We start from the raw sequence: 14,563 nt of genomic DNA, 5'->3' as shown, positions 1-14,563 counted from the left end.
ATACACCAACGCAACAATGATTTTGTTTGATTACCTCAGAACAAAACCTGACCCTCATTCTTCAAGAGATAAGCTGTAGAGATAAACATTTTTAGAAACACCTCTCCTCTGTGCATCAGCAAATAAATCTTCCAAATCGTCTCTTGGCTTGTGCTTTGCTAAGGAAAAATGGCACTGGAAGGATTCTGAGGATAAACTACAGCTATGAAATCAGAATTCTCCCCCCAAAACACGTTCCCAAAAGGAAATATTTTATCTTGCAAACTGAAATAAGTTGCACTTACCCCAAATGCCCAATAGCCAAAAATGACAATGATAAAATTGATGACATCAACTAGAAACATCAGTGCATACATATCACACACAGGGCTGTATTCAGGGTGGATGATGTCATAGAAGAACTGTCTGATGGGTAGGTAGATCTGCAGACCACTACAAGTAGAAAGAGACCTTAAGAACCTGAAGACATGCACCAGTGAATTTCAGTTTAAATGTAAGCTGCTTTGACATTTATTTGAAAAGCTAAAAAAACAATCCTGATAAATAAATCAATTCAAGAACTATAAGATTGGTATTTAGAAAGCTGTACTGTCTAAATATATCAGATTGGAATAATATCTTATTTACATCTATCTGCTTTTTGTTTATTTTTACTTAACCATCATCACACTTTGAGGGTAATTGTATAAGAAGGCACATAGAAACCTGACAGCAGATAAAAGGCCAAATGGCCATCCACAGCATCCACGATCCCTTCCTCTCACCTAAGGCAGGGGTGTTAAAGTCCCTCCTCTAGGGCTACAATCCAGTCGGGTTTTCAGAATTTCCACAATGAATATGCATGAGATCTATTTGCACGCATTGCTTTCATTGTATGCTAATAGATCTCATACATATTCATTGGGGATATCCTGAAAACCTGACTGGATTGCGGCCCTCGAGGAGGGACTTTGACACTTCTGCACTAAGAGATCTCAAGTGCATGTCTCATGCTTTCTTGAATTCAGATGCAGTCTTTGTCTCCACCACTTCTACCGGGAGAATATTCCATGTATCTACCACCCTTTCTGTAAGAGTATTTCCTTAGATTACTCTTGAGCCTATCACCTCTTAACTTCATCCCATGCCCTCTCACTCTGGAGTTTTCTTTCAATTGAAAGAGACTTCTCTCACGTGTATTTAGGCCACGTAGGTATTTAAACATCTCTAACATATCTCCCCTCTCCCGCCTTAACTCCACAGTATATATATATTCAGATCTTTACCTGTCCCCATATGCCTTATGACATAAACCACAGATCATTTTAGTAGCTTTCCTCTGGAAGGACTCCATCCTGTTTATATCTTTTTGAAGATCCAGTCTCCAAAATTGTACACAATATTCTAAATGAGGTCTCACCAGAGTCTTATACAGGGGCATCAATACCTCCTTTTTCCTACTAGTCATACCTCTCCCTATGCACCCTAGCATCCTTCTAGCTTTCGCCATCACCTTTTCAACCTGTTTGCTCACCTTAAGATCATCACATACAATCACATCCAAGCCCCACTCCTCTTTCATGCATAAAAGTTCTTCACCCCCCCCCCCTAAACTGTACCATTCCCTTGGGTTTTGCAGCCCAAATGCATTATCTTGCATTTATTAACATTACATCTTAGCTGCCAAATTTCAGACCATTCTTCAAGCTTTGCTAGGTCCTTCCTCATGTTAGACCGGGGTGTCTGCCCTATTGCAGAGTTTGGTATCATCCACAAAGAGGCAAATCTTACCAGTCAGCCCTTCAGCAATATCATTTACAAGAATGTTAAAAGGAACAGGCCCAAGAACCAAACCTTGAGGCACACCACTGGTAACATCCCTTTACTCAGAGTGATCTCCATTGACCACTATCCTCTGTTGCCTTCCACTCAAACAGTTCCTGACCCAGTCTGTCACTTTGAAGCCCATACCAAGGGCACTCAGTTTATTTATTAGATGTCTGTGTGGAACACTGTTAAAGACATTGCTAAAATCTAAATAACACCACATCTAGCACACTCCCTCTATCCACATCTCTGGTCACCCAGTCAAAGAAATTGATCAGATTTGTCTGACAAGACCTGCCTCTAGTGAATCCATGTTGCCTCCGGTCCTGTTATCCATTGGATTCCAAAAATGTCACTATTCTCCATTTTAAAAGCATGTCCATTAATTTACTTACCGGCTTGTAGTTCCCTACATAACATAACATAATAACAGATTTCTATACCGCATAACCCTTAGTTCAATGCGGTTTACAGAAGATTATGCTATGAATGAATACAGAGATAATGCAATACGCAAGAATTAGCTAGCTACAAATTTAGAAAAAAAGAAAAAAGTTTTCAAAAGTTTTCTGTAATGTTTACAAGATATTGATCTGGTCAGTAATATGGGCGGAATTCTTCATCGAATTGAGCTGCTTAACAGAAGGGAACATAAATAGGGCATGGGATTGTCTACCGTTCCCGTGAATCATAGTAACAAATCTATCAACAAGGTAAAGCGGAGCGGCACCAAAAACGACTTTATAGTATAAGCATCCCAACTTAAAGATCACCTGGACCTCAACTGGGAGCCAATGTAGCTCACGGTACTTCCTCTCTACTTCTTTCTTACTTCCACTTTGTGGAGAGGGACCACATCTGCCCTTCTCCAGTCCTCCAGTACCATGCCCAACTCTAGAGAAGCATGAAAAGGTCAGCCAGCGGAGCTGCCAGAACTTCCCTAAGCTCCATCAGTACCCCTGGCTGTACACCATCCTGCCCCATCGCTTTGTCCGCCTTTAAGTTTAGCTAGCTCCTCACAAACACAATCCTCTGAAAATCGATCAGGGTCTACCACACCCCCATCCCTATTTGTGTTTGTCTTCTGCAATCACGCTCCTGGCACTTCAGCTATGAACACAGAACGGAAATATTTGTCAAACAATTGAGCCTTAAATTTATCAGCTTCTACATATTTCTCCCCTTCACCTTTGAGTCTCACAGTTTCACTTTTGCACTTCTTTCTATCACTAATATATCTAAAAAAAATGTGTTGCCCCTTATTTTACCATGTCGGCTATTTTTTCTTCCATTTGCATCTTTGCTTTCCTGACTACTTGACTAGCATCTCAACATTTCCAGATATTTTTGCCTGCAAAAAGGTTCAGTTTATGAAAGCGAACCTTTTATTCCTTACTTTCTCAGCTACTACTTTTGAGAACCAAAGCAGCCTTCTTCTCCTCTTACTTTTACTTACTTTCCTTACAAAATGGTTTCTTGCCCTTACATTAGCTCCTTTCAGTTTTGCCCGGTGCTTTCCTACTTCATCCAGATGTTCCCACACAGACCACACTTTCCCATCTGTACAAAGTTAGCTTTTTTTAAAGTCTAGAACCTTTACTTTTGAATGAGCCCTCTTTATACCTGTCTTAAGGTGAGGGAGGTGAAGCCTGCCCCTCTATCCAATAACAGTCCTGCTTATTTGTTTCAGAAAATTATGATTGCAAAGTGTATTGATGCAGTATAGCACATCCAGGAATGAATCAGCCTGTTGAGACAAAACTGGAGCTAACAAAACATGAACCGAATCACTCTTTATAATGTACAACTTGTTCATAAGAACATAAGAGTTGCCATATTGGGATAGACCGAAGGTCTATTAAGCCCAGTATCCTGTTTCCAACAGTGGCCAACCCAGGTCACAAATGCCAAACAGCAAAAAAAAAAAAAAAAATTATGCTGTTTATCCTAGGATTATGCAATGGATTTCCCCAAGTCCATATTAACAATGGCGTATGGATTTTTGTATTAGGACATTATGCAAACCTTTTTTAAACCCTGCTAAGCTAACTGCTTTTACCACATTTTCCAGCAATGAATTCCAAAATGTAATTATACATTGAGTAAAGTAATATTTTTCCTTGTGTGTTTTAAATCTACTACTTAGCAGCCTCATTGCATGCACTTTAATCTTAGTAGTTTTGGAAAGTGTACAAGCAATTTCCATCTACTTATTCCACTCTGCTCAGTATTTTATAGATTTCTATCATATCTTTCCTGAGCTGTCTCTTCTCTAGGCTGAAAAACCCTAGCCATTTTAGCCTTTCGTCATAGGGAAGCCATCTCATTCCTTTTATCATTTTCATTGCCCTTTTCTAATTTCTCTATATCTTTTATGAGATGCTTTAGTCCAATAACCTAACCTCCCATCCTCAAGGGCCACCAACAGATTTTCAGGATATCCTTAATGAATATGCATTTTATTTAAAGCATTTCTCTCTCTCTCACCTTTCATTCTAATTGGCATGAGAGAAATTTGCATACAGTGGAGGTAGCATGCATGCAGAGATATTTCTTTCTCTTGAATATTCATTAGGGGTGTTCTGAAAATCTGATTCCTTGGTGATCCTCAAGGGCTAGGCGTGAAGACTAAAGCATTAGTTACTAGTCGATTGAGATTAACCAACTGTTACAAACAATTACATTTTAATAGCCAACTTCTTCGTCTTCAGGGTGAGTTGCTTTATCCTTTCCTTAAAAGACAGCCTCTTACGTTTTGGATTTCTCTTAAATATATTCCATTTCTTCTTGGATTCTTTTTTTGGAGTTTTGCCTATCAAAGAGGAAAAGTCATTTTGTATAGAGTTAGAAATTTCTTTCCAAGTGTATCCTGTTGGTCCAGTAATTTAACAGTCTTAGCTGGTGGGGACCGTGAGTGAATTTACTTCAGGACTGTATACGAGGGTTCTTCAAAATGTTTCCGCTCTTTTATATTTTCACGCTCAACCAAAAACATTCTTTTCTGATGGCATTAAGAAGTTAGTAGGTCGCTGGGAAAAATGAATTATGTGGATAAGTGATGTAAATTGCTTTTGAGATATTTAATAAATAGTGTTTAAAAACATAAAAAGTGCAGAAACTTTTTGAAGATCCCTTGTAGCTTGTGGGAAAGGGGAAATAAGTGAGAAGGAAGAAAATCTGACTACAGAGTCCAATACCCAAAGAAATAATGAAGGGAAGAGCAGTGGGATTGTAGCATGGAGAAGGTTTCCATAGAAAGAAAGTGGGTTGTTTTTGCAACATTATGACATACCAAGAAGGCAAAAAAAACGATGTTCATACAAGTTGAATGCTATGACATCCACAATACATTTTTTAAAATGCATTCAAAATAGACTATGCTATAAGGAAACTGTATACGAACTTTGAAAGGCGGAGAAAAAGACCTGTGTTACGTTGGCTTCAGTGAAAATCACTATCTCCTCCAGACATACCAAATTCAAACAACAGTTTGAAGATGAAGACACATCCTCGGTCATAAAAAAAAAAAACTCCACTCCTTATTACTTGTTTAAGTTTTTAACACAATGGGCTCCTTTTACGAAGCCGCATTAGCGGCTTCTGTGCGCGTGACTTTTAATCGCACGCTAACCCCTGCGCTAGCCAAAAAACTACCGCCTGCTCAAGAGGAGGTGGTAGCGGCTAGCGTGGCCGGCGGTTTAGCGCATGCTATTCCGCGTGTTAAACCGTTACCGCGCCTTCGTAAAAGGAGCCCAATATCTTTATATCAGAGAACACACTTCAAAAAAGCATAGTAGCTTCATAACAATTGAAATGAATCAAAAAACCCAAAAAGAAGCAAAACTTATCTGCACACAGGTCAGCAGGAAAGAAAAGGCAGGAAATGCCAGCTTTTTTTTAATCTCACGCTGGCAATTCTCATAGTAACATAGTAACATGGTAACATAGTAGATGATGGCAGATAAAGACCCGAATGGTCCATCCAGTCTGCCCAACCTGATTCAATTTAAAAATTTTTATTTTTTTATTTTTTTTTTCTTCTTAGCTATTTCTGGGCAAGAATCCAAAGCTTTACCCGGTACTGTACTTGGGTTCCAACTGCCGAAATCTCTGTTAAGACTTACTCCAGCCCATCTACACCCTCCCAGCCATTGAAGCCCTCCCCAGCCCATCCTCCACCAAAACGGCCATACACAGACACAGACCGTGCAAGTCTGCCCAGTAACTGGCCTAGTTCAATCTTTAATATTATTTTCTGATTCTAAATCTTCTGTGTTCATCCCACGCTTCTTTGAACTCAGTCACAGTTTTACTCTCCACCACCTCTCTCGGGAACGCATTCCAGGCATCCACTACCCTCTCCGTAAAGTAGAATTTCCTAACATTGCCCCTGAATCTACCACCCCTCAACCTCAAATTATGTCCACATATACTTTACATCTGAGGAAATTTTGAAAGTGGAATTCCACATGCACTTTACACTAACGCAGAAAATTTGAAAAGTTCTCTCTAAATCATGTGTGTGTGTGGAAACCATTGCTCTTTTGGATCCAAAGAAAGGCATCTATACCAAGAAAGTACCTTCTTTAGTGGCCTGCTGTGTTGTGTGTCGCTTCCGAAAGATGTTCTTTGAAGAGCTGTGGTGCTTGAAAAGGTTCCACGGCCCCAGCCCAGAGTTTCTCTCATCCTCTCCCTTGGCCTCTCTTTTCTTTTGTTTCCTGATTTTTTTCTTTTTCTTGGAATCAGGCATAATGGTGGGTTTGTCATCCCATAGTCCATGGCACTGAAAAGAAGATATAAGATTGTTTGTAACGTAGGGAACTCACTTTTTTTCAAATCATTTCACCAGGGTTGGCTTAACCATTCAACCAGGTGAGGCTCTGGGCCAGGGCACTGGTGATTAAGGGTATCAAAATGTCCAGCCTCTGACCTTACTTGGTCTACAGATTAAGCCTTTTCTTTCCCCTCAACCCCCCAGACCAGTCTCTCCTATTCTCTTCTCCCACCAGCAGGTCTCCCTCACAGTGGCATAGGAAGGGAGGGGCGGGGTGGGCAGACTACCCCAGACACTGTCTCAGTGGGGGCACCAGTACCTCTCCAACCCCCCCATTCTCACGCACTCCATTCCCCACCCCCTTGCCTCTTTAAAATCTTCGCCAATGCGAGCAACTACTTTAGCCTGGCTCCCTCCGAAATCACTTCCGGGTCACAGGGCCAGGAAGTGACAACAGAGGGAAAGCCAGTGCAAGCAGCAGGCCGGAGAAGCCACTCGCACTGGCAAAGATTTAAAGAGGTACGGGGGGGGGGGGGGGTGAAGGGAGGTTGCGAGTGTGGCATGGGGGCGTGGGAGGAGGAGAGGAGGGTGCAGGGGAGGGCACTCCCACCCCGGACGCCCCCTACTCTCGCTACGCCACTGCTCCCTCACCTCTCCCAAGTTAACTGGTCGGTGGCTGTTCTCAGCTGGTTAACTCATTCTGAATATTGGCTGGTGCATGTTTATATGCAAACAAGACTTTCACGCTTACTGAACATGATGTTGTTCTCTGCCTTGGGCAAGTCCAGAAAGGTAGAATTAGAAAGGTGTAAAATAAATAAAACATATTTATGCGTACTATACACTCACTGCTATTATTACACATTATTCTCCATGCTAGAGATAATACAAAGCACCTCTACATAGTAACATAGTAGATGATGGCAGACAAAGACCCAAATGGTCCATCAAGTCTGCCCAACCTGATTCAATTTAAATTTTTTTAATTTTTTCTTCTTAGCTATTTCTTGGCAAGAATCAAAAGCTCTACCTGGTACTGTGCTTGGGTCCCAACTGCCGAAATCGCTGTTAAAACCTACTCCCGCCCATCTAAACCCTCCCAGCCATTGAAGCCCTCCCCAGACCATCCTCTCCCAAACGGCCATATACAGACACAGACCATGCAAGTCTGCCCAGTACTGGCCTTAGTTTAATTTTTAATATTATTTTCTGATTCTAGATCCTCTGTGTTCATCCCACGCTTCTTTGAACTCAGTCACTGTTTTCCTCTCCATCACCTCACTCGGGAGCGCATTCCAGGCATCCACCACCCTCTCCATAAAGAAGAATTTCCTAACATCGCTTTTGAATCTACCACCCCTCAACCTCAAATTATGTCCTGTGGTTTTATCATTTTCCTTTCTCTGGAAAAGATTTTGTTCTACATTAATACCCTTCAAGTATTTGGACGTCTGAATCATATCTCCCCTGACCCTCCTTTCCTCTAGGGTATACATATTCAGGGCTTCCAGTCTCTACTCTTACATCTTCTAACTTCAGCCAAACATTTGCAAAATACAGTCTCGCCTGCTCAGAAATAAAAAGTTACCTTCAGGATGGACCTGTGGAAGAACAAAGCAAGTAACTGTATGAGGTCAAAGTGCACGTAACCATTCTTCTTTTCAATTCCAATTATATTTGGCAGATGAAACGGCTTGTCTGAATTCAGCCCACGGTACACAGTCGAAGTCCAGGGAAAGAACCCAAACTGGAAGGAGTATTTAATGACCACAGTTATCTAAAAAGAAACAAACCAGTGAGGAAACGCTTTGCCATAGAAGACATGGCCCTCATGTCTATTCCTACTATCCGGGGCCCTTGTTCTAGAACAGGGATAGACAATTCCGGTCCTCGAGAGCCACAGGCAGGTCAGGTTTTCAGGATATTCACAATAAATATGTTTGTGATAGATTTGCATGCACTGCCTCCTTGAGACGCAAATCTCTATTTCATGCATATTTATTGTGGCTATCCTGAAAACCTCACCTGCCTGTGGTTCTCAAGGACCAGAATTTCCTACCCTGTTCTAGAATGATCTTTTGTCCACAGACAGAAAATGAATCATTTACTAACAGCACGCATTAATACTGTCAACATGTGTTATTTGCTGCAGAAGGGGAGAGTGTGGCGCAGTGGTTAAAGCTACAGCCTCAGTACCCTGGGGTTGTGGGTTCAAACCCACGCTGCTCCTTGTGACCCTGGGCAAGTCACTTAATCCCCCCATTGCCCCAGGTACATTAGATAACATAAGAACATAAGCAATGCCTCCGCTGGGTCAGACCTGAGGTCCATCGTGCCTAGCTCACGTGGCGGCCCAACAGGTCCAGGACCTGTGCAGTAATCCTCTATCTATACCCTTCTATCCCCTTTTCCAGCAGGAAATTGTCCAGTCCTTTCTTAAACCCCAGTACCGTACTCTGCCCTATTACGTCCTCTGGAAGCGCATTCCAGGTGTCTACCACACGTTGGGTAAAGATTGCGAGTCCACCCGGACAGACAGGGAAAAATGTTTGAGTACCTGAATAAATTCATGTAAAACCGTAATGAGCTTCCTTGAGAGAACGGTATAGAAAACTGAATAAATGAACTGTTTCATGCAAATTATGCAAACAACACACACACTGACAGTGTAAGTATCTACAGTTGGTAAATGACCTTGAGAAAGTGACAAAATCCTTTCTGAATCAGACCTTTATTGGGAGCAACATAGAAACAATAAAAATCCTTGATTCAGTGAAGTCCAGTCCAGTCTCAATTATCTTTGATAAGTGAAAAGTAAAATGGTACGGAAAAAAATGGTAAACCCCTTAAACAATGCATAAATAAAGTCCTGGGTCCAAAACAAATTGTCTTAGGGGCAAAACTTTCCTCCGAGCTACACTGTAAAACGGAAAGAGAAGCTGCGTTTCTTAACAGTGACATCACAGGTATTGAAGTATAGGGTGGGAGGAGGGCGGGTTTAAATTTTAAGGTATATGAAACTAGGAAGTTTATATGGGAGAAGGGAGAGAGGGAGGAATTATTTTATGGTTCAATATATATATGTTTTACAAGTGATATTAAAGTGTATAAGATTGTATTATAAATCATTTGTTGAATGTTTAAAAATGAATAAAGAATTTATATAAATGTCCAGGGTGGAGGGGAGGGTGGGGTTATTTTAATATTATATTGGGCTAAAGATCTATGATGGATATAAAGGAGGGAGGGAGGGTACTGATGTATTTTAATCTTTGTTGGGTTAGTAAGTGATGTTAAAGCGTATATGATTGTATTTTGTTGCACTTATTGAAAGTTTAAAAATGAATAAAGAATTTGAAAAAAAAAAGACATCACAGGGGTGGGGGTGGGGGGAGTGGGACGCGGTGTCAGATATGCCGGATGGCTGTATGAGTAAAGGTCGGATAATTGAGACTGTATTGTACTGTATTAGTCTATACGCAGTGGCTGCGGCTCGAGGCATCCAGAAGTGTGCGTGCGTGATGTCATCACATCGATATGTCCGTGCATGCACGAAGGCCCTCCAGATGGGCCTTGAGCCGCCAGTGGGAGGTGCCGGAAGGGAAGACGCCCTGAGAGAAAGAGCGGTGCTGGTGCCTGCTGATTGCCTATAGGATGTGCACTGGAGGCACACAGTTTGCGACACACTGGTCTATATTATATCTTCCTGATTACGTTAAAATGCATTGTTCTAACACTCATAGTAACACACTGTTGCTATCCGCTATAATAAAACCCTAAGCACGCATGCGCACTTCAAACTTTGTGATCCCTGCGTCCGTGATCCGTAGTTCCGTGCCAGTAGAATGAGTCTGTGGCATTTTGTGTGCAGCGGTTTTCTGGCTCCTACTGCACATGCGGAGGCACGCAGTTTGAAATGGCAACCACCACGGCGGCGACTCCCCTTCCTGCCCTCACTCCACTCCCCCCTCCTGCCCTAACTCCGTCTAAGAGGACCACAGACGCAAGAAGGTGGAAAACACGCTGGTGACTACACCCTCCCACCCTAACTCCATCTAAGAGAACCACAGACGCAAGGAGGTGGAGAACACGCCGGCAACTCCCCCCTCCTGCCCTCACTCAGCCTAAGAGGACCACGGACACAAGGACTGAGAAAAGGTAAGGAAAAAGGGGTACTTCCGCAATTGTCCAGGCCTCAGCACAAGGCCAGACCTGCAACGGAAGCAGTCGCGGTTTGGGAGCAGGTATTGATGGACAGGGGGAGCAGGGAAGAGGTGCTGCTGGACAAGGGTGAGGTAAAAGGAAGGGAGAAGGGCTAATGCTGGACAGGGGGAGCAGGGAAGGGGTACTGCTGGACAGTGGGGAGGTAAAAAGAAGGGATAAGGGCTGCTGCTGGACAGGGGGAGCAGGGAAGGGGTGCTGCTGGATGGGGGGGGGTAAAAGGAAGTGAGAAGGGCTACTGCTGGACAGGGGGAGCAGGGAAGGGGTGCTGTTGGATATGGGAGAGGTAAAAGGAAGGGAGAAGGGCTACTGCTGGACAGGGGGAGCAGGCAAGGGGTGGTGGTGGACAGCCGAGGAGAGAGAGAGACAGAGAGAAAGACAGACAGATAAAGACAGCGGTTAAGGAAAGAGAGAGACAGAAAGAAAGACAGACAGGAGCTAAGGAGAGAGAGAGAGAAAGAAAGACAGACACACACATCTATTCTAGCACCCGTTAATGTAACGGGCTTAAAAGACTAGTACTAATATATTATCTCTAATGATAAAATGTAATGTTCATGTTAGAACTTCACAGTAAAGTTGCACCTTGCTTTGCTTGGCCATTAAAACTCAAGCATTAAGTCTGTTCTTGCATCCCATTTCAATAAATAAATAAAAGTGAAATGATGAGGAACTCAGAAATCATTAACGCTCCTCCTTGTTCCTTAGTAAGTTCATTCACTCTAGTGGGGCAATCACTGATGATATCTGTGGCTTATCCATTTAATGTTGCATCTGCTATTTCTGCATTTGACTTAATGCATTAAAGTTGTATGGATAGCAGCTAAATTTCACCACTCTCAGGTTATCTTTAAAACTGACTCTAAAAATGTCCCTAACACATCCCAGTTTTAAATGCATATCTCTGGCTATATAGCGGCTGGGAAACCAAATAAAAAACACAAATGCAGTTGGGACCCACTACTGATTGATATATGCTTTTGAATATTGACCCCTCCATGTAAGTTACATTACATTCTTTTTTTTTCTTTTAATCATAAGGCTTTATTTTAATTCCCCTCCCAGTTTACTTTAGTTCAGTCACGATCAAGGGAGCCATTCACCAGGGCTGCATGCACTCTCCATTCAGCCACTAGGTGGCACTACTATGCAATACCTGAGGCTCCCTCTCCCTGTACAGCTTCCCATGGAGAACAGAAGACCTGATTCAGGAACTGAACCCAGGTCTTTTGTAGTTTGTTTGTTTTTTTACACGTGAGATAATAAGTGACCAAACAGTCTAGGGCAGGGGTGTCAAAGTCCCTCCTCGAGGGCTGCAATCCAGTCGGGTTTTCAGGATTTCCCCCAATGAATATGCATGAGATCTATTAGCATAGAATGAAAGTAGTGCATGCAAATAGATCTCATGCATATTCATTGGGGAAATCCTGAAAACCCGACTGGATTGCGGCCTTCGATGAGGGACTTTGACACCCCTGGTCTAGAGTGTGCCTCCCTATGGACCATAATCCATGCCACTAACCTCTGTGTAAATGATTGCAGTCATCCAGAAGCGTTTGGTGGGTCTTGGTACAGACAGCATGGCCCACAGGAAAATGAGGATGGGCAGCACCAAGGTTATGATGGAGGCCGAGACCATGTGGTTTAGAATTATAGCAAAATACGAAAGCATTTCAGACTTCGATACCATGGTGTTGTACAAGGCAAAACCCAGTCTGATGGGGCGAGGAAGACTCTCATAGAACTTGTCAGATTGCTCCATCTCATCATCCTGAAACCATCTGAGATGCAGAATATAAAGGAAGAGTGATTTTTTTAAACTAAATAGTTACGTTTAGATCATGTCTTACCTTGCATTTTATTCATAAAGAGTTACAATTTAAAAATAAAACACCTCAAGGCATAACACACAAAAAACAAAGGCAACACAATACATAAAACATATACAATCTTATGGCAATGATGTCAGAAGGGCTTTCTTAACTACAGTCATGATATTGGCAATTTTGTACAGACTGACATTCAAAAAGGGCAATTGAAACAAAGGATGGTGATATAAACCCCAGACTTTACAAGGGGCCGCTGAAAAGTTCTCAACCCAACCACCAAAGTTGGGGCAGCCTCCACCGAGGCCTATACACTCAGACCAGCGATTAGCCACTTTTTTCGTTCCGTATTTTTCTGATGGAACGAAAAAAGTGGAAAAAAAAATAAAAAAATAAAAATCGCTGGACTAACCCCCCTCTTCTACTAAACTGTGCTAGCGGTTTTAGCGTGGGGAGCTGCGCAGCTCCCGATGCTCGCTGAGTTCCTATGAGCATTGGGAGCAGCGCGGGCCATTCAGCACGGCTCCCTGCGCTAAAACCGCTAGCGCGGTTTAGTAGAAGAGGGGGTTAAATATTTAGCCCTTAATGGAGACTGCCCCAACTTTGTTGTAGTTAATCTCCAATACAGAACCTCCTCTGGAACTTTACAGTATCATAATGCTTGACCCTAATTCAGTTTATTATAGAAATATTTATAGCTTCAATTGATTCAATACTTAAACACAAAAGAGAAGCTAAAATGTACACATATTCAAATTTTTATCATTTGTTAGAACATTAATATAAATCAATCATTCATAAATATCTCATATCACCATAACATAATATAGTGAACACCACAATATAGCAATAAAAGCCCTCCCCTTCCCACATACACACATCTAAAAACTCTTCTTGAGTATCCAAAATTATTAATAAAAGTGCTCTTGTAAATCTCTTCCATATCACATGTTTAAGGTTCAGTTTGAAATATGACTTTAATGCAAATCCACTTTTCACTCCTTCCATTGTGACACTTTCACCAAACCTGATAAACATTAATCAATCCAATATCCCTAAAGCTCTATGACCTCACAATGCAGGTGTAAAGAGCCTTAGCCTATAGCAGGGGTAGGCAATTCTGGTCCTCAAGAGCCAGAGCCAGGTCAGGTTTTCAGGATATCCACAATAAATATGGATGAGATAGATTTGCATCTCAAGGAGGCAGTGCATGCAAATCCATCTCATACATATTCATTGTGGATATCCTGAAAACCTGATCTGGCTCCGGCTCTCGAGGACCAGAATTGCCTACCCCTGGCCTACAAGAAGAGGAGGAGATAGTGGATGCTACGGATGGGCAGACTAGATGGGCCATTTGGCCTTTATCTGCCATCATGTTTCTAAATAAATCTCAAATGCCAGAATAGGTATCAGAGCCATCCTTAAAAGTTCATGCAAATCGATTCAATTCTCAAAAGTATTCACAAATTCATTCACAATAACGCTCAAACAAAACACTTTTTTCCTTTTTTCTAATATCATGCAATATGACCATTGAAGGCGATAAGGGAGTTCAATGCATATTCTTTTCTCATAACTTAGCTTTTATCGCTAAGTTATGAGAAAAGAATATGCATTGAATTATAATAAGTTATAATAGAAATTAGTGAAGCTATGATGGGAATAATGAAGAGTAACACCACCAGATGCGTTATGATCTGGGTGGAAATCTGAACTCCTTTATCGCCTTCAATGGTCATATTGCATGATATTAGAAAAAAGGAGAAAGCGGAAAAAAGTGTTTTGTTTGAACGTCATTGTGAATGAATTTGAGAATAGGTATTAGACAATAACCTAAGAACTGTGTCCCCAAGCACAAGGAAAGCCCTTTAACAACCCAGTGAGTAACAGAATACTAGGCACAAGCTCAGATCATTACAGTTATGAGAAGAGA

The 14,563-nt window shown here is 41.9% G+C and overlaps 1 protein-coding gene across 6 annotated transcripts in view; it reads right to left on the bottom strand.

The window, feature by feature from the left end:
* The window catches only part of LOC117369215 (piezo-type mechanosensitive ion channel component 2-like), a 209,942-nt gene that overhangs the window by 28,953 nt on the left and 166,426 nt on the right, over window positions 1–14,563 (bottom strand). For all 6 annotated transcript variants that reach the window (XM_033963416.1, XM_033963420.1, XM_033963419.1 and 3 more), the window contains 5 exons: window positions 12,324–12,582; window positions 8,169–8,357; window positions 6,388–6,589; window positions 4,489–4,618; window positions 285–432 (listed from right to left, as the gene is read on the bottom strand). In XM_033963416.1, the coding sequence (XP_033819307.1) occupies window positions 285–432; window positions 4,489–4,618; window positions 6,388–6,589; window positions 8,169–8,357; window positions 12,324–12,582 (928 nt within the window). The remainder of the gene's footprint in view (window positions 1–284; window positions 433–4,488; window positions 4,619–6,387; window positions 6,590–8,168; window positions 8,358–12,323; window positions 12,583–14,563) is intronic.

This window comes from Geotrypetes seraphini, chromosome 11 (genome assembly GCF_902459505.1).
Source record: "Geotrypetes seraphini chromosome 11, aGeoSer1.1, whole genome shotgun sequence".
NCBI classification, from domain to species: domain Eukaryota; kingdom Metazoa; phylum Chordata; class Amphibia; order Gymnophiona; family Dermophiidae; genus Geotrypetes; species Geotrypetes seraphini.
This window is presented reverse-complemented; position numbering and strand designations above follow the sequence as displayed.